Source organism: Phacochoerus africanus, chromosome 4 (assembly GCF_016906955.1).
Source record: "Phacochoerus africanus isolate WHEZ1 chromosome 4, ROS_Pafr_v1, whole genome shotgun sequence".
Taxonomy (NCBI): Eukaryota; Metazoa; Chordata; class Mammalia; order Artiodactyla; family Suidae; genus Phacochoerus; species Phacochoerus africanus.
In genome coordinates, this window is record NC_062547.1 from 75,014,225 (window position 1) to 75,037,440 (window position 23,216).

Genomic DNA, 23,216 nt, shown 5'->3' on the forward strand with positions numbered 1-23,216 from the left:
GCTGCCACATGGGAGATCGAAGCTCTAAAATGTGGGTCCAGAGGAGTTCCCACTATGGCAGAGGAGGTTAAGAATCCAGTGTTGTCTCTGTGGTGCATAGATTTGATCCCCAGCTTAATGCAGTAGGTTTAGGATCAGGAATTGCTGCAGCTGTGGCATAGGTCACAGCTGTGGCTCGGATGTAGTCCTTGGCCCAGGAACTTCCACATGCCCTGGGTGTGGCTGAAAAAGAAAATAAATAACTAAAATATGGAGGCAGGGCAGAGGACCCTCTAGCCCAGGTTGAAGGGCAGTTTGGGGAGTAACATTTGGGTTAAAAATAGCAAATCGAAGGGTTAGATGTATAGTAATCCAGCTTTGCACATAGGAAACACTGAAAAACAAAAACACTCTGTTGTGTGCAGACTCATACATACACAGGAAAAGTGTAAAAATCATGATTGGAAAAAGATGGCCAACCTACTGGAGGAAGGCAGTGGGGTGGGATGAGGGAACTTTATTTCTCTCTGTTTAGGTAAGAAGAGGCTCTGAAGCACAATATTAATGTCATTAAATCTCAGTGGTGTGCATTCATATGTCATTCTATGTTGGAAATATAATAAAAAAGGAGTCTAGTTACTGAAGGGGTTCAGAGAGCTAATTGGCCACCTTCTGAATTGGTTTTGTTGTTGTTGTTGTTGTTCCCAGGCCAGGGATTCAATCATATCCCAGGCCAGGGATTGAGCCGCAGCTGTGGCAGTGCCAGATCCTTTAACCCATTGCACCGGGTCAGAGATGGAACCTGTGCCTCTGCAGGAACCCAAGCCGCTGTACCACTCCACCACAGTGGGAACTCCCATGAATCTGTTTTTGACTAAGAAGGTCTCTAAGACTGTAAGAAAGGAAACATTTATCTTACAAATGGCTGGCTGGCTTGAGGCATCTGAATGATCCTTCCTAACAGGGCATCTCTGTTTTTCCTGGAAGAGACCAGGACGTCATGCACTGTTATAGGTAGAGAACCTTTGGCCTCTAGCAGTGTTTTAATTTTGCTACAGATTTTTTAAATTGAAATATGGTTGATTTATAATGTGTTAATTTCTTCAGTAAAGCAGAGTGATTCATTTATACATATATATAATTCCCTATTTAATATTCTTTTCCATTATGGCTTATTATAGGACATTGAATATCGTTCTCTGTGCTGTACAGTAGAACATTGTTGTTTATCCCCTCCATGTATAATAGCATACGTCTGCTAACCCCAACCTCCCCCCCGATCTCTCCCCCAAACTCCTCAACCACAAGTTTGTTCTCTATGTCTGTGAGTCTGTTTATGTTTTGTAGATGGGTTTATTTGTGTCATATTTTAGATTCCCACATGTTATCATATGGTAGTTGTCTTTCTCTTTCTGACTTCACGTAGTATGGTAATATCTAGTTGCATTCATGTTGCTGTGAATGGCATCATTTTATTCTTTTTTATGGTTGAGTAGTATTCTATTGTGTATATATACCACATTTTTTTTTTGTTTGTTTGCCTCCAAGACATGCAGAAGTTCCTGGGCAGGGATCAAACCTGCACCACAGCTGTAATCAGAATCACAGCAGTGACAACACTGGGTCCTTAACCCACTGAGCCATGAGGAAACTCCTATACCATATCTTCTTGGGGTTTTTTTTGGCCTCATCCATGGCATGTGGAAATTCCCCAGTCAAGAATCAAACCTGTGCCATAGCAGCAGTCCACGCCACTGCAGTGGCAATGCTGGATCCTTAACCACTGTGCCATAAGAGGACTCTATATACCACATCTTCTTAATCCATTCATCTGTCAATGGACATTTAGGTTGTTTCCACGTCTTGGCTATTATAGATAGTGCTGCTGTGAACATAGGGGTGCATGTAACTTTTTGAATTACAGTTTTGTCTGGATATATGCCCAGGAGTGGGATTGATGGATCATATGGTATCTCTATCTGTAGTTTTCTGAGGAACTTCCATACTGTTTTCCATAGCAGCTGTACCAATTTACATTCCTACCAACAGTGTAGGAATCCACATCTTCTCCAGCATTTGATATTTGTAGGGTTTTTTTGTTTTGTTTTGTTTTGTTTTGTTTTTGTCTTTTTTGTTGTTGTTGTTGTTACTCTTTCTTGGGCCGCACCCGTGGCATATAGAGGTTCCCAGGCTAGGGGTCGAATCGGAGCTGTAGCCACCGGCCTACGCCAGAGCCACGGCAACTCGGGATCCGAGCCGCGTCTTCAACCTACACCACAGCTCACGGCAATGCCGGATCCTTAACCCACTGAGCAAGGGCAGGGACCGAACCCGCAACCTCATGGTTCCTAGTCGGATTCGTTAACCACTGCGCCACAACGGGAACTCCTATTTGTAGGTTTTTTTAATGATGGCCATTCTGACCAGTTGAAGTGTTACCTCATTGTAGTTTTAATTTGCATTTCTCTAATACTTAGTGATATTGAGCATTTTTTCACATGCCTATTGATCACTTGTATTTCTTCTTTGGAGATATGTCTATATAAGTCTTCTACCCATTTTTTATTTGGGTTGTTTGTTTTGTTGTTGTTGAGTTGTATGAGCTATTTGTATATTTTGGATATTAAACCCTTGTCAGTTCCATCATTTGCAAATATTTTCTCCCCTTCTGTAGGTTGTCTTTTAATTTGTGTGTGTGTGTGTGTGTGTGTGTGTCTTTTTGCTATTTCTTTGGGCCGCTCCCGTGGCACATGGAGGTTCCCAGGCTAGGGGTCAAATCGGAGCTATAGCCCCGGCCTACGCCAGAGCCACAGCAACGCGGGATCCGAGCCGCGTCTGCAACCTACACCACAGCTCATGGCAACGCCAGATCGTTAGTCCACTGAGCAAGGGCAGGGACCGAACCCGCAACCTCATGGTTCCTAGTCGGATTCGTTAACCACTGCGCCACGATGGGAACTCCTGTCTTTTAATTTTGTTAATGGTTTCCTTTTCTGTATAAAAGCTTGTAAGTTTGATTAGGTCCCATTTGTTTATTTGCTATTATTTTTTTTTTCTTTTTATGGCCATACCTGTGGCATATGGAAGTTCCTGGGCTAGGAGATGAATCAGAGCTGCAGCTGCGGGCCTAAGCCACAGCCATAGCAACACTCGTCTCAAGCCACATCTGTGACTTATACCACAGCTTGTGGCAATGCCAGATCCTTAACCCACTGAGTGAGGGCAGGGATTGAACCCACATCCTCCTGGATACTAGTTGGGTTCATTACCGCTGAGCCACAACAGGAACTCTGTATTTTTAGCTTTTTAAGAACTCTTCTCCACAGTGGCTACACCAGTTTACATTCCCACCAACAATGTAAGAGGACTATGGGAACTTTCTTATATGATCCTTACTGGCTTTGGGCTGAAATCTTTGCTGATACCCTTTCCTGACAAAAGGGCTTTTAAATTGGAGGACTCTCTACTGGGTGACTAATGTTTAGCAGAGCAAGGGGCGCTGGGATCAGAAAGATATGGGTCTGAATCAAGCACTTGATTTGTCACCTGTCTTCTGAGAGTTTCCTCATCCAGACAGTGGGGACAGACCGACAAATGGACATGCACAGCAGGCCTGTGGCACCTTCTCTAAGGGCAGAAAGGTGGGAATGAGGTGTGAAAGACAGTAGGCTTTGGCCCTGGGCTTCCTGCAGAGCAAACTGCCAGTAAGAGCTGGTTCTTGTAGGCAAAGAGTTTTTAGTTTAATGTTAACTGACCTTCCATGATTTTGCTCAGCTGTGAAAACAGGGAGAAGGATGGCCCTGACCTTACAGGTTTGCTATGAGACATTTTGTTAACTCATGGAAAATGCTTTCAGTGGTGCTTGTGCTTTGGAAATTTCTCAGTCAGTGTTAGTGATTCAGGAAGTGCTGTGTGGTTGGAGGCATCCAGACAGCTGGCGTCTCATGTCGGGTGGCATTGGTATGCTCAATGTAGGTTCTCAAATTGCCAGATCTAATGTGTGGGGTTGTGTTTATCTGTGGTTCTAGTGCCCAGCCTCCGACGGCTTTCCCACTCCCAGCTGCTGGAACCAGCTTCGCTGCGCAGCCTACTCCTGGACTGGGCCCTGTCCTGCCCCCAGCATTTCCCGAGACTGCCCAGCCACCGAGGCCCATCACTCCAGTGGGGTATGGTGGGTATCATCCCCACTCTGGCCAGGACCTCAGTTACGGCAGCCAGCCCCAGGAGCCCACGCCAGCACCCTCCACGGCCCCCTCCTACCAGGTACCAGCTCGGCCTTTCTCTGCCCAGCACCAGTCCTTCCTTGAAAACGTGGACAGCCTTGAGCGGAAGCAGACAATCCAGGACAGGCCCTCACCCTCTTCATGCTTCCATCCCTGCCCATAGAGGTGATGGGGCCAGGCCTGTCCTTGCACCCTTCTGGTGCTGACAATGCCACCTTCCTGACCCTAAGCTCCAGGCCCATAGATTGGGCCATTGCGTTTCTACTTGGAATCACCAAGGTATCCCACGCTAGATGTGACCCAACCCCCTTGAGCCTCTGTCACCCACACCTTGTTCATGATTGGGTCAGTAAATGGCACACAGGCTGCCCAGTCAACCAGGCTTGCATCCATTTGGCTTCATCCCCTTCCTCCTTCATTCCACGTTCCTTCCACACAGCCTCTGGGACTTCTACAGACTTGCCATCCTGAGCTCCTGCCCTGCCCCCGGGCCTCCTCCCTGGTTCTATGCTTCCATCCTCACCTCTCGATAGTCCTTGGCCCACATAACAGCTCAAACCCCCTCTGAACCAAAATCCAGCCTGGCATAGAGCAGGCACTCCAGCACTACAAGGATGTGGGCCTCAAGGAGGGCAGGTGAAGGATGCCTCACCCCACCCTGAGCTCCTCTCCCTGCTCTGTGCTCCCCTTGGAAACCCTCTCAGGATAGTTACAGTTACGGACTGTCAACAGCTGCCAGTGGCTACGAGAACAAACAGTATCGGCCGCCTGCTGCTGGCCCGCCTCCTCTCCCAGCCACGGCCTCACTCTGTCCGTCAGGTAGGTGGGTCTCTGAAGGTCAGGGTGGGAGCAAGGGGGCCTTGCTTACACGGGAGGAACCCACAGTTAAGTCACATTTCAGACACCGGTGTTCACAGGAGGTGTGGGAATAGTGTGGGTCTCAGGGCTGGCTTAAGTGGGGCTGGAAGGTCTTTTTGGAGGAAGTTCTCCCAGGATGGAAGGAGATAGGTTCTGCTGAGAACTTGGGTTTTAGAGATGGAAGAGCCCGGGACTCCAGCCTGCAGTTTGGCTCAGACATCTGGACCTCACGGCCAGGTGCACCCGGGCTGCACTGGCTCCTGGCAGCCAAGCAGTAATGTTGGTCACCGGGAATGTGGCTCTCACTCTTGGTTCCCTGGCCTTGGTATGAAAGGGGTGGCTCTGCAAAGGCTGTGCTTGTACTCTAGGGACCCAGGGACCCTGCAGTGGGTACAGCCAAGGGCAGCTTCTGCCACAGGCACCCACTGTTGAGGTGGGGCAGCCAGCCAGCGCTGCATCTTCCAGCTATACCTGCCCCTCGGCAGCAAGCAGTGCCCAGCCCACGGCCTCCTCCATCCCCACCCTGACTTCCTACAGCCCAGCCCCTGCCCTGTACACAGGTAAGACGGTTCTTTCCTCTGCGTGCACAAGGGTGCAGGATTTTCCTCTATTTGCTGCTAAAATAAACCAATCCATCTCCCCCACCTTTTTTTTCTCTGTGTTCCTTAGGATCAAGCTACCCGAGCTATGATGCATCTGCATACTCAGTGGCCAGTCCTTACTATCCTCCACTGCTCCCCCCACAGATGCAGCCCCTGCCTGCCCTGGGGCTCCCCCAGCCACCACTGCCACCTCCACCACCACCACCGCCCCAGCAGCCTCCCCCACTCCCAAAGCCCATGGACTCATCCCCATGGGGTGGCTCAGGAAATAGTCCCAGTGCCGGTTCTGCTGACAACTTTGCCAAGAAGCTACCAGTTCCCACCAAGCTGCTGAAACCCAGAGCTGGCCCCAAGCAGCTCCTGCTTCACTACTGTGACATCTGCAAGATCAGTTGTGCAGGTCCCCAGGTCAGTCACCCCTGCCTCACACTGGGCAGGCCTGGGACCTTCCTGCCCCGACGACTAGGAGAGCCCCTCCCTTGTCCTCTGGGGCTGACCAGAAATCAGGGTCATTGCCTGCCCCAAAGAGGCCTCTTATTAAACTTGCAATCAAGTTATGATACTTCATATCAGGCTTACCTTAACACTGCCTGGTATTCTTGTGGAAGACAGAGTAGGGGCGCAATGCTGGCTATTGGATGTGGGAGCGTGGTCTTGCACCCCGAGGCCTTCTGCAGCTGGGAGGCACTCAGTGCCCCTTCCTCAAAGCAAGGGCCAGCAGACGGGCTAGTCACAGAGTGTCTTCGCTGTAGGGTGGCGTAGGCAGGGCCACAGGTGGGTAAAAGCAGCATGTATGTGTATGTGCATATGCTGCTAGCTAAGCAAAGGACTTCCTCAGCACACTTGCAGGTGACCCAGCTCATTCCCAGCGAAGACCATCAGATGCTAGGGCTTTGTCCTTATAAAATACCATGTGCAGATTTTGTCTTTTTAATATTCTAAAAGAAAGTGAGTTCCGTGGTGGCACAGCAGCCAAGAAAAAAAGAAACCTGGCACTGTGGAGGCATATACAGACTCCAAATCACAGGTATAGAGGTATATGTGTGAGCAGTCCAGAACCTCATCCAGCTCCAATTTCCCTGGCCCAGGGACGTGAGATGAGGGCTGGGCTGCCAGTACTCAGGGTGCCCAGACCCCCTACTGGCCCTTCTCTGGCTGCTTAGCAGAGCCCCGCAGTGTGCTTTCTTCCCCTGCACGACGCTTTGCTCTTAATGAGAGCTTGCTTTTCTCTGTTTCCCTCTTTATTTCTCTGTGTGATTTTTTTTTTTTTTTTTTTGGTTACACCTGTAGAATGCAGAAGTTCCTGGTTCAGGGATTGAACCTGCACCATAGCAGCAATTCAGGCCATAGCAATGACAATGCCAGATTCTTAACTGGCTAGGCCATCAGGGAACTCCTTCTCTGTGTGGTTTTAATTTTATATCATGGGGATTTTTGATTCCTCTCACTGGCTAAACACAATGTCTGCTCCTGTGAATATAGATTCTTCACAGCATCACTTTGAGTGTGTGATACTCCCCACAGATGTGAGATGGGACAGAGCATATGCACAAGAGCATCACCCCAGCACATGTTGTGGCCTCTCTCAGCCTCGTCTCCCCATAGGACCGGGTTTGCCTGAGCACATCCCTACTTGGCATAGCATCTGGCACACAGAAACGTCAGCTCCTGTTATTCCTAGCTTTCTGCTGATGTTAACAGCACTTTTTCATTGGAATTTTTATTGAGATACTGGTGGGTTTTACTGAGATAGTGATGTGGTTGTAAGAAATACTGCTTAGAGGCTCACAAGCACTTGCCCAACACCCCCATTGCTGACATTTTGCCAAGTTGGTATCACATCTGCAGTGCTGGCCTTGAACCTGTCCACTTAGTCAAATGTCCCCAGTTTGCTTGTTTGTTTGTTTGTTTTATTTTTTAATGGTTGTACCTGTGGCATATGGAAGGAAATTGCCAGGCTAAGGGTTGAATCAGAGCTGCTGCTGCTGTCTATACCACAGCCACAGCAATACCGGATCTGAGCTACATCTTCAGTCTCCGCTGCAGATTGCAGCAACACTGGATCCTTAACCCACTGAGTGAGGCCAGGGATCGAACTTGCATCCTCACAGACCCTATGTTGGGTTCTTAACCCCTGAGCCACAATGGTCATTCCCAGATGTCCCCAGTTTTACCAGTCTCACTTGTACCTGCATGTGCATGGGCACGTGTGTGTGTTTTGCTCTCTGTAAGTTCATCACCTGGGCACATATCAGCTGCCAAGCCCAAGATGCCCAGCGCTTCTAGCACCATAGAGTCCCCTGCTGCCCTTTTCTGCTTGCCCCTCCTGAGCCCCCCCAATGCTACTTCAGACACATTAACCTGAAAGTGGCCCTGCATGGCCTCCATCTGCATCAGAAAGACTTGGCTGGTGTGACCTCCCTGCAGCTGGGGCAGCATTTCTACCTCTTCTTTGGGTGCCATCATGAGTCCAAGGGAGCAGCTGACATTGTGGTTTCTGGGCCAGCTGAAGGCAGACCTGGGGTTCAGGAGCCTCTTTCGAAAATTCCTCTGGGTTTTTTCTTGATCCACATCTGATCTGTGTTTATGGTGGCAAGTCTAGCATTGGGGTGCCTTTTTATTTTTTGTCTTTTTAGGGCTGCACCTGCAGCATATGGACGTTCCCAGACTAGGGGTTGAATCAGATCTACAGCTGCTGGCCTATGTCACAGCCACAGCAGCTTGGGATCTGAGCTGCATCTGTGACCTATGCCACAGTTTGTGGCCACACCAGATCCTTAATCCACTGAGCAAGGCTAGGGATCAAACCCACATTCTCATGGATTCTAGTTGAGTTCTTAACCTGCTGAGTCACAACAGGAACTCCAGAAAGTTTGCTCTTTCTATGAGCTCAGGGTCTGCAAGACATGTTCTAAGGTAGTGTACTATTGGCATCTTGATATATATCCTTCCAGGCTTGTCTCTGTCCCATAGGCTTTTTTTATTTTTGGCCTCACCCACAGCATGCAGCAGTTCCTGGGCCAGGGATCAAACCCAAGCCATAGCAGTGACAATGGCACATTCTCAACTCGCTATGCCATCTGGGAACTCCCCCACAGGCTTTTATGTAGTGTACATGAGTGCGAATGAGTGTGTGTGTGTACTCTATGGCTTAGGTAAAAACACAGATTCCTACATTCCGAGAATACTCCTCCCACTCCTGTCCCTGCCTCCTACCTGCCCCCAGAACCAGCTGACATCACTGGTTCCTTGCATATTTTCCAGAGGCATTTCTGTTCCTCAGAATGTTGACTCTTGATGTGGTTAGAGGACATTGGCTTAGCAGGCCCACTTTGCCTCATCTTAAGGATTCCAAGAGACATCTGGGATGCCACATGAGAGCTCAACCATTTGCCATTTGCCATATGCAGTCAGCTTCCTCGGGCACAGTGGTGCAGGAAGCATGGGTCTGTGACTGTTAGCCTACCTCTCCTGTTTGGTACCCACAGTTTCTTAGCAGTCCTCTGACAGGGAAGTGTGTCCTGCCTCATTCAGGTAGCATACACACTCTCTTGCTTTCTGAGGTCAGATTCTGAAAAGCTAGAATATTCTTTCAAGCAGCCCCCAAAACTAAATGTGTTCTCCTTTGAGGATACTTACTTAAGACTTAACTCATTGAATTTTAGGGGAAAAAAAGAGAGAGAGGAGTTCCCGTCGTGGCGCAGTGGTTAATGAATCCGACTAGGAACCATGAGGTTGCAGGTTCAGTCCCTGCCCTTGCTCAGTGGGTTAAGGATCCGGCGTTGCCATGAGCTGTGGTGTAGGTTGCAGACGCGGCTCGGATCCCGCATTGCTGTGGCTCTGGCGTAGGCCAGTGGCTACAGCTCCGATTCGACCCCTAGCCTGGGAACCTCCATATGCCGTGGGAGCGGCCCAAAAAAATAGCAAAAAGACAAAAAAGAAAAAGAGAGAGAAAGAAACCTTATGTCTTTCAGTCTGAGGCTCTGAGTCTTCTGAATCTGTTGACTGGGTTGTGGGTTTTTTTGTCTTTTTTGTTTTTTGTTTTTTACCATATCTGTGGCCTGTGGACATTCCCGGGTCAGGAATCAAACCCGGGCAACCTGAGCCACGGCAGTGACAACATGACAACACCTGATCCTTAATGCACTGCACCACCAGGGAACTCCCTACTGACTGGGCTTTAAAAGGCAGTACACAAACCTCTCAGAGGCCCGTGCACATAAGGGTGTGGATGGCATGGTGCCCTGTGGACACACCAACCCCTCAGGCCACCCTCCTTCTCTGCCAGCAGACCTACCGTGAGCACCTGGAAGGGCAGAAGCACAAAAAGAAAGAAGCAGCTCAGAAGATGGGCATCCAGCCCAACGGCAGCCCAAGAGGGGTGCAGGCACAGCTGCACTGTGACCTGTGTGCTGTGTCCTGCACTGGGGCAGAGGCCTACACCGCCCACATCCGGGGGGCCAAGCACCAGAAGGTAGGAGCCCCCACAGGCCCAGGCCCACTCAGGACCCAGGGAGGTGTCTGATGACATCAGAGGGAAGCCACTGATGAGCGGTAGCTTTCCCTTCAGGCCGTCCTATCCTCCTTCCTCAGAAGCCAAACCCTTTCTCCCAGTTGTCAAAGTCATACCTGCTGCTGGGCAGAAGCCTAGAGCAGGGCAAGGTCATACCCAGACCTTGGAGGAAACTGTTCCTGGCCTTCAGTGTGTCTGTATGTTTATATGCACCAGAGTTTGTGTGTTGATGACATCAAATGGTGTATTCCATGTGGGGCCTTTATTTATTAAAAAATTATATAGTAAGTTTTGGAGGTCCCATCACTGCTCAGCGTAATGAACCCAACTAGCATCCATAAGGACATGGGTTTGATCCCTGTCCTTGCTCGGTGGGTTAAAGATCCAGCATTGCCATGAACTGCAGTATAGGTTGCAGATGCAGCTCAGATCCACTGTTGCTGTGGCTGTGGTGTAGATGGCAGCTGCAGCTCTGATTCGACTCCTAGCCTGGGACTTCCATATGCTGAGGGTGAAGCCCTCAAAAGACAATAAATAAATAAATAAGTGGTAAGTTTTAATATTTTAATATCAAAGTTTTAATTGACTTTAACTTATTTAATATCAATGTTTTTCATATAACTATTTTAATAACAGTGCTTTCCTAGTATGTCTTCTTAAGGGGAAATTAATGGGTTCCCCCACCTGAGAGAAGGCAGGGGTCCCTCTCCCCTTGCACTCTTTCTATTGTCCAGAGGTGCTTTTTGGAAAGCAGCAACCCCCCCCCGCCGCCCCGCAAAGGGCATCGTGAACCTGCAAGGTGAGGCTCACCTTAAGGGTGTGCATGGAGGCCTGGGGTTGGGGGGAGTTCAGAGCCAGAGGGTTAGGAAGGCCCCTGTCTTGTGGCCGCTGCACTCTGCCCCCACTGAAGAACCTTCTACAGCTGCCCCTCCTGCTTGCCCTGTTCCCTCCTGCCCCTGAGCCTTTGCTCAAACCTCCCCCTGCCAGCCTCCTCCAGCCCCCACTGCAGGCTGGCCTCGCCGAGCACCTGCCTGGGACCTGTCTTCTCCCCATGCTTATCAAGGGCCTTGTTCCCTGGCCCATCTGGGACAGGCTCTGCAATGTCTGAGTGAACCCACAAACCCACAAAGGAAGGAGCAGCGAAGGGTGGAATAGAGCATGCACTGGCCTGGCTGGAGCAAGGGTGCAGGCAGAGAGCTGGGGCCCTGGCCAGGGGGGCTCCCAAGCCCAGACTTGTTCTGGGGTCAGGAGGCCCTGCTACCAGCCCTGGGGTTGGGGAGCAGGTTTGGGCCATGAGTGTCAGAGACTTGGAGCCCAAGAATGTTGTCAGTGCAGTGTCTGGGGGCAGTGAAATAGTCTTTTCCAACTGGAACTTTTACAACTAAGTGCCTTGGGTGTGGGTGTGACCTTATCTTAAGTGGATCCATGTCCCTAGATGTGTAAATGAATTCCTATGGGATGTGGACATGGGTGCATGGATGTGTGTGCACTGTGGACAGAATGTGGATGTGTTTGTAGACATGTACATGAATGTGGACAGAATGTGAATGTGTCCATGGGTGTGTACACGCATGTGTAGAGAATGGTGGACATGTGCCCACGGACACGTACACGTGTGCGCAGAATGGACATGGGTCTGTGGGTATATACATGCTTGTATACAGAATGTGGATGTGTCCGTAGATGTGTACCTGTGTACATCTTAGGGGGCCCTGTCCACGCATTCGTCCCCACATGCTGTCTCTGCCTGGGGCCTGCACCAGGCTGATGCTTGGAATGCAGTAAACAGTCCTGCTTTTCAGCCCCAGATGGTGGAGTTTGGAGGAAGTGGTCCTTGTTAAGGCAGCCGAGGTGTTGAAGTATTATAGGTCCTATGTGTACACGACTAGTGGGGGCCTATAGGCTCAAGAATGAGCTTCCCAAGGGAGTAATCCTCCAGAAAGTGAGGCATTTAAATGGGAGCTGGGGAAGGGGCAGGGTCCCTGGTCATTGGGACTGGACCACCGCCCTCACTTCCACAGGCTGCCAGCTCCCCCATGCCCAGCATGGTGCTCTCCCTGCCTTTGAGGAACATTGGTCAGGCCCAAGGGCGGCCCTGACAAGGAGCTGGGTCTGTTCCAGGTCTTCAAGCTGCACACCAAACTGGGAAAGCCCATTCCCACCATAGAACCGGCCCCAGAGAACTCCAGCTCATCCCAGGCCACTGGCACCAGCAAGACAGCCTCGACCTCCCTCCCCACAGAGAGCCCCCCCTTGGCCTTGGCCAAGCCTTCGGCCCCTGCTGGCCCCAGTGTGTGTGCCCCAGGCAGACCGGCACCAGCCAAGAGACCAGCTGCCTCCAAGGCCTCGCGCGTGGGTACGTGTCTCTGTGCTTCCCAGCCCCTGCCCTGACCTAACAAGCTGTAGTTGCAGGGACAGGATTGTCCAATTAACTGTGTGTGTGCAGGCATCCCTTCTAGAGAGGCAGGACCTGTGAATGGGGGTGGGGAGGGTGAGTGGAACCCTGTTCTCTCCCAGATTCCCACCAGGTGGGGTGCCTTCTGCCACCTGTGGCCCACAAACAGGAAGTGTGGGCAGAACCAATGCAATGGCAGCTTTAATTTTTTCCACTGGAGTTTGGGACCGAGCCAGTGGCTGGTCATGCTTTGGAAGCCCTGCCCTACATCTGGAGAGTCCCCTGGGCTGCCACCTTAAATGTGCCAGAAGCCGCTCCCTTCATACCCCGGTGCTTTAAGTTATGTGGGCACCAGGAACTTAAGGCAGGATCCTTGCAGCCTGCCCCAGGCCCCTCTCTTCCCTCAAGTGTGGGTGGCCTGCATCCTCTGTGACCTTAGGGCGGCCACGGCTGCTGTGGGAAGTGTATTGAGTGGGCAAATAGTTACATATCAGGCACTTACTCCACTGACTGCTTCATGTGCAGTGCCTGATTTATGGCCCACCACTCTTTAGATTTGGGTTTGTCTCACTTTACAGATGGAAGAACCGAGGTGAGGTGAGGTAAAGTACCTGGCCCTGGGCCACCTGGTGAACAGTGGAGGTCAAATTTGAACCCCTGTTTGTGGGACAGTCTGCTCTCCACCACCATGCTTTGTGTGGGAGAGAGGAGCAGGAGAAGGGCTTATTTTATTTTGAGCCTCAGCAGTACTGTGTTTTGAACAGTGATATGATATTGAAGATCAAATCTTAAAGCAGTTTTTGTGACAAAGAAACGTCTCCCTTCTGAGGCTCAATGAACTTGCCTAATAGGGAAGGGTCGACTATTTGGGTAGGGAGGGGTCCTCAGCAAGCGGCCTATGACCTGGGCCTCCCCGTGGATGCATCTACCTTGGCACCAAACACCATGAGGGCCTCGCTCTCTTGAGTCATGACCCGAGCTGGTGGGAAAGGGTCTCCTTCCCTGCGGATCCCACTGTCTGATGTCATGAGCGGGTGGGAGAGGGGCAGTGGGAGACCTGGCTGCATCACATTCTACCCTTCATGCTGGCAGGTGGGAAGCCAGGTGTGGTTTCTGGCTGGAGCAGGTTATAAATCACACAGTTCTCCCTGCCAGGGTCTCTTGAGCAACGGACAGCAGACAGCCGACTCCCCGAGGGGAAACCAGCACACCCCAGATCTGAGCGGCCCAGAGAACTCTCCACCAGCGGAAACTCTCTGGAAGCTTCTGGAAGCTGCTGTGACACGCAGCCGGTGGGCCCAGGCTACGTGGAGGAGGTAACTGCTGGATGACCATTGTGCGTCTGGCCGTGGGCTCACCCTGCTCAGCCCCAGCTCTGGTGGAGAAGGACCTTGGGGACCAGGCCTCGAGGCCTGATCTCAGCTCCCCACCAAGACTTACACACATGCGCCGGGCAGACCTCAGTGAGCCAGATGTAGCATGATCTCCCTAGAAGGCCTGCACTCTGGGCTTCAGATCTTAGAAAAAAGACCCTCAGGCTTCCAGCAAGAAGGCAGGCGCAAGGAAGGACCTGTGCACGAAAACCCCATAGGCATGTGACCTTCGGGCAGAGGTGCATGTGCCCCTGGAGCCTCATGGAACTCAAGTTCTGAGCCCCCTCCTGCTGTGCCCATAGTCAACCTTCCCTGGTGCCTGCAGGGCCAGGCCTGTCTTGGCATTTCTTCTGTGCTCCAGTTTGAGCTTTGGTTCAGCCAACTCAGCACCTTTTCTGTTTTGTCTCCTGCCAAATAACCACACCAGGCAGGCTTCCTGCTGCGTAGGTGGTAGCTCGGGGTAGGAGGGGGGCAGGAGGAGAGCTGCTCTTCTGAAAGCATAAAGCTGCAGGGTAGATAGGAAGCCGGCCCTCAGGGGAAGGAGGCGCCCTGCCTGACCCAGACCTGCCTGTGGTGGGGGCATTCAGCCGAGCCCTTTGTCTCAGGTGTGCAATGAGGAAGGCAGAGTGATCCGCTTCCACTGCAAACTGTGTGAGTGCAGCTTCAATGACCCCAACGCCAGGGACATGCACGTGAGGGGGCGGCGACACCGGCTGCAATACAAGGTGGGCTCCCAAGGGGCATCTGTTGGGCTGGGCAGGGAGGGTGAGCTCTGTGCTTTTCCACATGTTGGTGCAGGTCTCAAAAAGCACCTTTTGCTTCCTTGAGTCTGAGCCCCTGGGCCCTTCAACACCATGGGTTCAGCCAGAGAGGCCCTCAGCTGCCCTCACAAGGCCTCCCTGTCTCAGGTTTGCTGGGAAGCCAGGGACACACATGCATGTGTGTGTGTGTGTGTGTGTGTGTGTGTGTTTAGACACACTTGACTCTTGGGCTCCGAGTATGCTTGTGCCGTGCACACACTGTGACTCTCCTCATGGCAAACAATGGCGTCTGGTATTTCCTTTTGTTAGCAGGCTTGTCGAGATATCATTCACATACCACACAGCTTACCCATGTAAAGTGGCTTTTACTGCATTCACAGAGTGTGAAACCAGCACCTCCATCTAATTCCACAATGTTCCATCACCCCAAAAAGAAATGCCATTCCCATTAGCAGTCACTCCCCATCACCCCTCCCTAGCCTCTGATAACCACTAATCCACATTCTGTGTCTGTGGATGCGCCTGTTCTGGACATTTCCCATCCTTAGAATCACACACTGTGTGTCCTTCTGTGTGTGCTGCTCTCACTGAGCATCGTGGTCTCCAGGTCCATCGATGTGGTAGCAAGTGTTGGTGCTTCACTCCTTTTCGTAGCTGAGTGATGCTCCCATGTGTGGAGGGACCACATTGCGTGCATCTCTCACTCACTGAAGGACACTTGTGCTATTCCCACTATGAATAATCCTTGGACAACACTATACTCTCTGAGTGATGAAATTAAATGCTAAAAATCAAAGCCCAATGAGTAGACTAGCAGTGCTGTTTAGAATGTGTGTCACTGGATCCTGCACAAACAGTGCTTCCCTGGATCACTCTAATCTGGATGAGTATTTCCCTTGAATCCTCTGTGAACCAACTGACATGGTTACTCCGTGGTGTCACAGCGCCTTCTTCCTCTGGCTTGTCAGTAGGACTCCCTTGTGCTGTGGGTGGCATCACATCTGTGGCTCTGAGAGTTGGTCACAGTTTCGTTCCCCCCTGCACCCCCCCCCCTTTCCTGCCATGGCCTTTGGGGACGGAGAGTGTTGAGACTTTGGGGATTGAAACTCACTATTGCATAAACCTGGCAGGAGGATGTCAGTGGAGGGGGCTCCCCTGGTGCCCCGAGGTACACCCAGCATTCTCATCTGAAGGAAGGTCACCAATCTTTCTAGAAAAAAGTAAACCCTGATCTTCCGATTGCTGACAAGCCCAGCACAAGAGTTCGGAAACTCCTGGAAGAGAAGCTGAGGAAGCAGCGTCAGCTGACCAAGAGGCGACTGGGGGAGCTGCGGCGCCTGCACAATGAGATGAGGTGCGCAAGGAGCTGCTCCTGGGCCTTCCCACGGCCTCCACATCATGGCCCAGGGTCCTGCAGCTGCTCCTGGCTCCTTGTCCCTCTCATCCCAGCAGGCGCTACGACTTGTGCAAGAGGCAGCTGGAAGAGGAGCCACAGGTCCAGGATGCACACCCAGGACGCTCACCTGACCAGCACCCGCCTCCCCTCAGAAGCAGGCCAGGGGCCCCTGCAGCCAGGCCTCTGGTGGGTGGCGGTCTGGTGCCCCAACACCTCCTGTGGTGGAGGCCCCTCCTCACTAGAAGGACCTGTACCCTCCAGGCATAAGAAGCAGGACTTTGTACCAAGTCCCCCAAGGTGTGCTCGGGGTAGGGGCTGCAAGGGCCTGAGGGTCACATACAGGAGCCCTCAGCCTCAGCCCTGTCTCCAGCCACAGTGGCCCTTTAAACTTTCCAGAGGCCCCAGTGGTCACAACCTTCAGGAGCCCTTAGATGTCGGTCCACCCACAAAAGCCAGGCCAAGTGGGATGGGAACCGTGGATTGCACCTCACTCCCCCGGCCTCAGGAGCCTCTGGAAATGTGAGACTGTCACCCAGGAAGCCCACTGCTACCCCCACCTCCCTGCACTTGACCCTCCCTGGGGTCCTCACTGGTCCATACCCCCCCACCCCACCCCGAGGCCCTGTCAGCTCCTCTGCCTGGCTCTGCAGCCACCACCTGTCTGTCAAAGTCAGCCTGGCTCTGGGATCCCGTATCCCCGTGTTGTATATGCCACACTTCTGTGGGCTGACACTTGTCCTGTCACTGCTTCATGGGTCTCCAGGACCTCCCAGCCCTCCCATGATGCATGCGCCTTTCCCTCTAGCCCACAAGGCGGCCAGAGTCCAGCGATGACCGGCATGTCATGTGCAAGCACGCTGCCATCTACCCCACGGAGGAGGAGCTCCTGGCTGTCCAGAAGGCCGTTTCTCACTCGGAGCGCGCCCTCAAGTTGGTATCTGACATGCTGGCTGAGGAGGATTCTGCGAGCCCAGAGCCAGAGGTTGGGGAGTGCAGGTAATGGACATCACCCTTTTGTCCAGAGGCCAGGGGTGACTTAGAAGCAGCAGGAGTGGCTTACCCCCAGGCAGAGGTCAAGGTCCCTTCCTGGCAGCCAGGAAGGCAGAGGCAGCTCCACTGCCTCTGGGGCTGGGGGCTTTCCAGCCCTCAGCAGAAAATTCCCCAAGGGAGGCTCAGAGCCAGAGCCACAAGGTTTGAAGGGAGTCAGTCCCAGCTGGTGAGAACTGTTATTCTAACACCAGAAGTTACTTTTCCTGTTGAAGGCACATCTAGAAATGGACCAGAGGAGTTCTCTAGTGGCCTAGTTGTTAAGGATCTGGCATTGTCACTGCTGTGGCTCAAATTGCTGCTACAGTGCAGATTTGATCCCTGGTCCCAGAACTTCCCCATGCTACAGGCATTGCAAGAAAGGATGAGAAGGAGAGAGGGAGGAAGGAAGGGAGGAAGGAAGGGAGGCAGGGAGGGAGGAAGGAGGGGAGGCAGGGAGGGAGGGAGGAAGGAAGGAAGAAAGGGAGGTAAGTAGGAAGGTAGTTGACAGAGGATTAGCCACCTCTGTTTCCTCATCTGTAATACGGAGCTAAGCATGAGTCTCCCGAAGCAGGAGATGCCACTGAGTGTCCTTGTGAGTCATCATTGCAGCCATTGTGATTGTCAGGGATGGAAAGTCCCAGTGCCTCTCAATGAATCATTACACGATTTAGAGAATCCTAGAGGGAGTTAGCTTTTCCAAGTCTCTTCTCTGTGGGTGGATTCTTTTTCATTTCCTTTTTAAAGTGTGTGTGTGTGTTCATAACATTAAATTTGCCATCATGACCATTCTTATATGTATAACATGACAGCACTAAGTACATTCACAAGGTTGTGTGACCATCACTGCTGTCTGTTTTCAGAATTTTTTTATCATCCAGAGTAGAAGTCCATCCTGTGAAATTCCCAAGCCCCTTGCCCCCACCCCAGCACCCACCTTTCCACTCTGTCTCTGTGACTTGGCTTGTTCTGGACAGTTCATGTCAATGGGATTGTGTAGTACTTGTCCTTTTTGCATCTGGTCAATTCCAGTCAGTAGCTTCTTTTTGCCACAGTGTCTGCTCTTTGATGAGAACATGAAAGCCTTGAGGGTCACCAGATGTCATAAAAAATGCACGCGCCCCTCAGCAAGAGTGCAGGTGCCTCCCCTAAGAGCAACCTTCCATACCGCCTGGAAGAGGAAGCAGGCATGCCCCACAGGCAGACCTCCACCCCCACATCTTCTGCAGGAAAAGGCATACCTCACTTAGTGCTTTTCCCTCCCTCCTGTTTTCTGTTTTCTGTTTTCTCCCCATGTGTGTGTTTTGTTTTTATTTTGAGATAATTGCAGATTCAGAACATACTATGGAGAGGACCATGCTACCCCCAGCTTTCTCAGTGAGGACATAATGCAGCCTTGCACTTGTCAAGGCTGGGCTTCCACACAGGCACCTCAGGGAACCCCAGGTCTTGCTCAGGCCTCCACCTTAGGCCCCCTCTGGCCCAGCAGCTCATCCCCTGCGCAGACACTTGTGCCCCACTGCAGTGAGAAGCCTGTGCTGCCCCTGTACCGCCACACTCCCAAACCCAGCTTTAAAGCAAAATTGGGAGTTCCCTGGTTAGCAATTTACTGCTGTGGCTTGGGTTCGATTGGGAAAAAAAAAGCAAAAATGACTGCAGTTTTTTTAAGCCTTCACATAACATTAATGTCACGTTACATGTTCTGTCCTATTATTCTTCAAAAACACAGAAATGGGAGTTCCCATTGAGGTCCAGCAGGTTAAGAACCTGACATAGTGTCCGAAAGGGTTATATCCCTGGCTTCACTCAGTGGGTTAAGGATCTGGTTGTTGCCACAAGCTGCGGTATAGGTCGCAGATATGGCTCTGATCCAGTGTTGCTGTGGCTGTGGTGTAGGCCGGCAACTGCAGCTCCACTTTGACCCCTAGCCTAGGAACTTCTGCAGATGTGGCCCTAAAACTAAAAACAAAGAAAACAAAAAACCCAGAAATGTGGGATTTTTTTTTTTCTTCATTATTCTCGGTGGTCTTTTTCACTATGGAAATGTGTGTTTTTTTTTTTAATAGGAACATGATAAACCATCCTGTGGATGTTCCATTTTTTATTTAACTGTTGCAAAGAACGTGTTAGTAAAATGGGGTTTTTATTTTTTAATAGTTTTATTATGGAAACTCTCAACACATACAAAAAGTGACAAGCCCCAAGTGACCATCCCTAAACCAAGATGACTCACCTGCTCTCTGCTCCTCGCTTCCCTCTCCCTGCTCTGCCTGCAGTGGTTAAAGGGAATCCTATCAGACATCACCTCACTGCTGGAGCGTGTCAGTATGTGTCTGTGAACAAGACTTTCATTTAACAAAATCATAGTGCCATTATCATACTTGAAAAAAATTAATAATAATTCCTTAACATTGTCAAGTATCCAGTGCTGAAATTTTCAGTTGTTCCATAGATAGCATAGTGTGCTTTTTTTTTGGTTTGGGTTTCTTTCTTTCTTTCTTTCTTTCTTTCTTTCTTTCTTTCTTTCTTTCTTTCTTTCTTTCTTTCTTTCTTTCTTTCTTTCTTTCTTCCTTCCTTCCTTCCCTTCCTTCCTTCCTTCCTTCCTTCCTTCCTTCCTTCCTTTCTCTTTCTTCCTTCCCTCCCTCCCTCCCCTTGGCACATGGAATTCCCAGGCCAGGGGTCAGATCTGAGCTGCGGTTGAGCAATTCTAGATCCTTTAACCCACTATGCTGGGCCAGGGATCGAAACTGCATCCTGGAGCTGTAGAAACACCACCCATCCCCTTGCACCACAGCAGAAACCCCTGGCTTGGATTTTTTTGTTTTGTATTGTTTTGAAGTTTGTGAGACTCAAGATCCAAGTTGATTGACAACTTGTAAGTCTCTTTATCTGCAGGTTTCCCACCCCCTGCTCTCTGCTTTGTCTTCCCTTGCAGGGTAGGGGCCTCCTAAGTCTCCCCAATCTTGAGGGTACAGCCAGGTGCCCTCAGGCCATCACAGGCTCCAGCTCTTTGTGGTCCAGAAACAAGAAATACACAAATGCCTTACACAATGTGGTTATCTTGTATCCTGAGAAGTGTCACAAAGAAAACAAAGTGGTGATCAGCCGGTGGCAGAAGCAGGTGGCAGTTTCTGGAACCAAGTAGGGAACGTTAGTATTGGGACAGCCATGGAGAGGTCTGCCATGTGAGGGCACCCCCAGGCCTTTGGATGAGGCTCATGGGGCTGGAGCCGCAGGAGCGGAAGGAGAGGGTGTTGGCAAGGTGGCCCTGGGGTCAGTCTGGGGACCTCAGGCCCAGGGAAGAAACCCAGTGTTCCCAACCTGCAGGGGGGCAGCATCAGGAAGTTTACTGCTGGGCTGACACAGTAATGAGAGTCACCTGCAGAAAGTGACCAGCAGGATGGAGCAGTGAGCGGGGAGGGGGTGGCGGTGGCCAGGTTGGAGGACCAGGCCTCAGGGGAGGGGAGGGCAGGCGAACACCTGGCAGGGCCTTCTCAGAGGAGTTCAGGTGCGGGGTGAAGTGACCCTAGAGACATCTCAGAAGGAGCACAAAGCCAAGGGCCAACAAAGCTGAGGACCAGGGTACCACTGGGGTGGACATGGGAGGCCTTTTCCAGAATTCAGTTTATTAGGAAACAGCGACAGCCGCCAGCCTTGCTGAGCAGTATGATTTCCCAGCTGCAGTTCGAAGAGTGCTTCTCTCAGATCTGTCTCCTTGGGCCTCTTTTGATCAAATGTCCTCTGAGAAGGGCTGTGCCCCATTTTACAGATAAGGAAGCAGAGGCACAGATGGTGCAGTGAGGAGTTCGTGCCCTGTGTGCAGGAGCGGGGACCCTTTCTCCCCACCCTATGCTCATGCATTGGTGGCTTTGTCTTTGCAGCCGCCCCAGCTCCTCTTCTCGGATCCTGAAAGGCGTGATGCGGGTTGGCCTCCTGGCAAAGGGCCTCCTCCTTCGGGGAGACAGGGCTGTGCAGCTGATCCTGCTCTCCTCCCAGAAGCCCACCCACGCCCTGCTACACAGAGTCGCCGAGCAGCTGCCCCTCCAGTTCCCGGTGAGGTGCCCAGCAGTGCAGTCAGCCTTTCAACTCTGGTTAGACACAAACCAGTTTGTTTTTAGAAACAGTCACCAGGAGAGAGTGGTGGAACTTAAAGGTTCTTTTACAGACCGGGTTCAGGTTAGAGCTCAGAAACATTCTAACCATAATTCTAACTTCTGCCACATCCACAGCAGAGGCACAGAGGATAAATGAGGCCAAAATCTTTCACGCCCCCAAGGCTAGAGAGGCACAGGACTTTGGTTGTTAGTGGCTGCACTCTCCTCCAGAGCAGTTCCTGCTGTTGTCATAGAGCTTTTCTTATCTGAGATGGTAATTGGGAGAAGAGCGAGATCATGTCATGATTTAAACTGATCATCTTTAATTAGAATAATCGGTTCCCAGGGTGGTTTCTTCTTGCTGATATGTCTGCTGCCCTTCCCCATAATTCAGCATCCAGGGGCCAGGCAGTCCCAGGCTCACCTCAGGGACTCCTAGTCTGGTCAGGAGACAAAGTAAACAAACACAGAGCAAGCTAACTTCCAGTTTATCTTCTGTGGAAAAATTAAAACCTGATGCCAGGTAGAGAGCACCCTGGGAGAGCAGGGCCCACTTCAGACAGGATTGTAGGAGGTATGTGTCCTGAGAGAGGAGGGAGCATGTGAGGTGAAAGCCGAGAAACCTTGAAAAATGGGAGAGGCATTGAAAAATGGGAAAGCAGGCAGTATTCCATATAGAAGGACCTGCCCCTGCAGAGGCCAAGAGGGAGGAGACCCTGGGAGAGGTGTGCCTGAGAGGATAAGAGCCTGGATCAAGCCAGGCCTGAAGGCCTTATGGGGGAAATAGGATTGGAGGGTTTTAAGCAGGGGAATGACATTCTCTGACTTTGCCAATTTAATCACTCATTTCCTGAACACCCCTGACATGACAGTTTTTGCTAAATGCTGTAGGCGGTGCAAAGATGGCTCAGATGCAGGCCCTGTCTTCCAGAACTTTGTAGCCCAGTGGCTAGGACAAAGCCTTAAGCCCATGAGGATGGCTAAGGCTGTGGAGAGCTGGCGGTGCCCCCCACCCCCCACCCCTGCCCTGAAAGGTATGTGGAATATAGAGGGGACCTTCTTAGCCATTACCTGGCCAAGCATCTTGGGGACCCCAAGACAAGATGAGGGACATAGTAGAGCCTCTCTCAGCACCAAGTCACTGCACCAAACCCAGCTTCATTGTGCTGTCTTCCCAGGAGGCCGGTAATCAAGGAAGGCAGTTGGAGTTCTAATGCCTGTGAGTAAGGAGTCCCTTCTCCCTGAGGCCCCGAGAGTAAAAGGCTGGCAGGAGCAAAGCTGGAGAGGCTGGGAATGGAAGGGAGGGTCTGCGGAGAGAGCAGGGCTTGTCTGGGGTCTCTGCTTGCAAGGGTTTGACCCTCTCAGGGTATCTCCTAGGTGGAACTGGGGTGGGCAGGGTCATAAGGACGCCTGTGTTGGGGGCAAGCCTAAACCCTGGGCCTCTGTGGCAGGCATGGGGTGGGGACCAGAGCTGAGGAGGCTCAAATTTTGCCTGGAGGCAGCCCCTGTCCATATCCTGAGAAACCATCCTTCTGTCTTTGTACCCAAACAGTAACCTATGGGACCAACTGAAGGGTATTGCGTTTTTTCACTGAGTAGCATGTCTAGGGTCAGATTCCATAACTATATAGGGAGCTTCATTCTTTTTTTCTGGCTTAAGATTATCCTGTTGCCATTTGTCCATAACTGGCTGGGTCCTTCTGTGTAGTTGGACATTTAGATTGTTTCAGGTGTTCCGTGTTACCAGCAAGTCTTCACAAAATACATAACCTTGTATACATGCTGCCCCATTTACATGGGAGCATGTCCTGGGGCAGAGTCACTGGATCAAAGGTGCGAGCCTGGATGCTTCTGGTGCCGCCAGGCCAGCCTCCACCAGCAGTTTAAAGATGCACAGATTTGCCAGCCTAGCTGCTCCTCAGACTTGTTGAGTTTTGTCCCTCCCACAGGTGACAGTGGCACCCTATTCTAGTTTTAACTCTTTTTTTTTTTTTTC

At 51.3% G+C, this 23,216-nt stretch overlaps 1 protein-coding gene across 8 annotated transcripts in view; it reads left to right on the forward strand.

Annotated features, from left to right (window-relative positions):
- The window catches only part of ZFR2 (zinc finger RNA binding protein 2), a 53,229-nt gene that overhangs the window by 20,278 nt on the left and 9,735 nt on the right, over positions 1-23,216 (forward strand). For 7 of the 8 annotated variants that reach the window (XR_007134480.1, XR_007134479.1, XM_047777513.1 and 4 more), the window contains exons 2-13: positions 4,008-4,242; positions 4,907-5,021; positions 5,429-5,620; positions 5,730-6,070; positions 9,954-10,136; positions 12,297-12,531; positions 13,726-13,886; positions 14,549-14,668; positions 15,919-16,058; positions 16,154-16,286; positions 16,906-17,096; positions 21,008-21,179. Coding sequence is in view for 6 of the 8 variants with exons in the window: in XM_047777513.1 (XP_047633469.1) it covers positions 4,008-4,242; positions 4,907-5,021; positions 5,429-5,620; positions 5,730-6,070; positions 9,954-10,136; positions 12,297-12,531; positions 13,726-13,886; positions 14,549-14,668; positions 15,919-16,058; positions 16,154-16,286; positions 16,906-17,096; positions 21,008-21,179 (2,218 nt within the window). In the remaining 2 variants the exon portion in view is untranslated. The remainder of the gene's footprint in view (positions 1-4,007; positions 4,243-4,906; positions 5,022-5,428; positions 5,621-5,729; positions 6,071-9,953; positions 10,137-12,296; positions 12,532-13,725; positions 13,887-14,548; positions 14,669-15,918; positions 16,059-16,153; positions 16,287-16,905; positions 17,097-21,007; positions 21,180-23,216) is intronic. The other variant, XM_047777512.1, reaches the window with a different exon arrangement.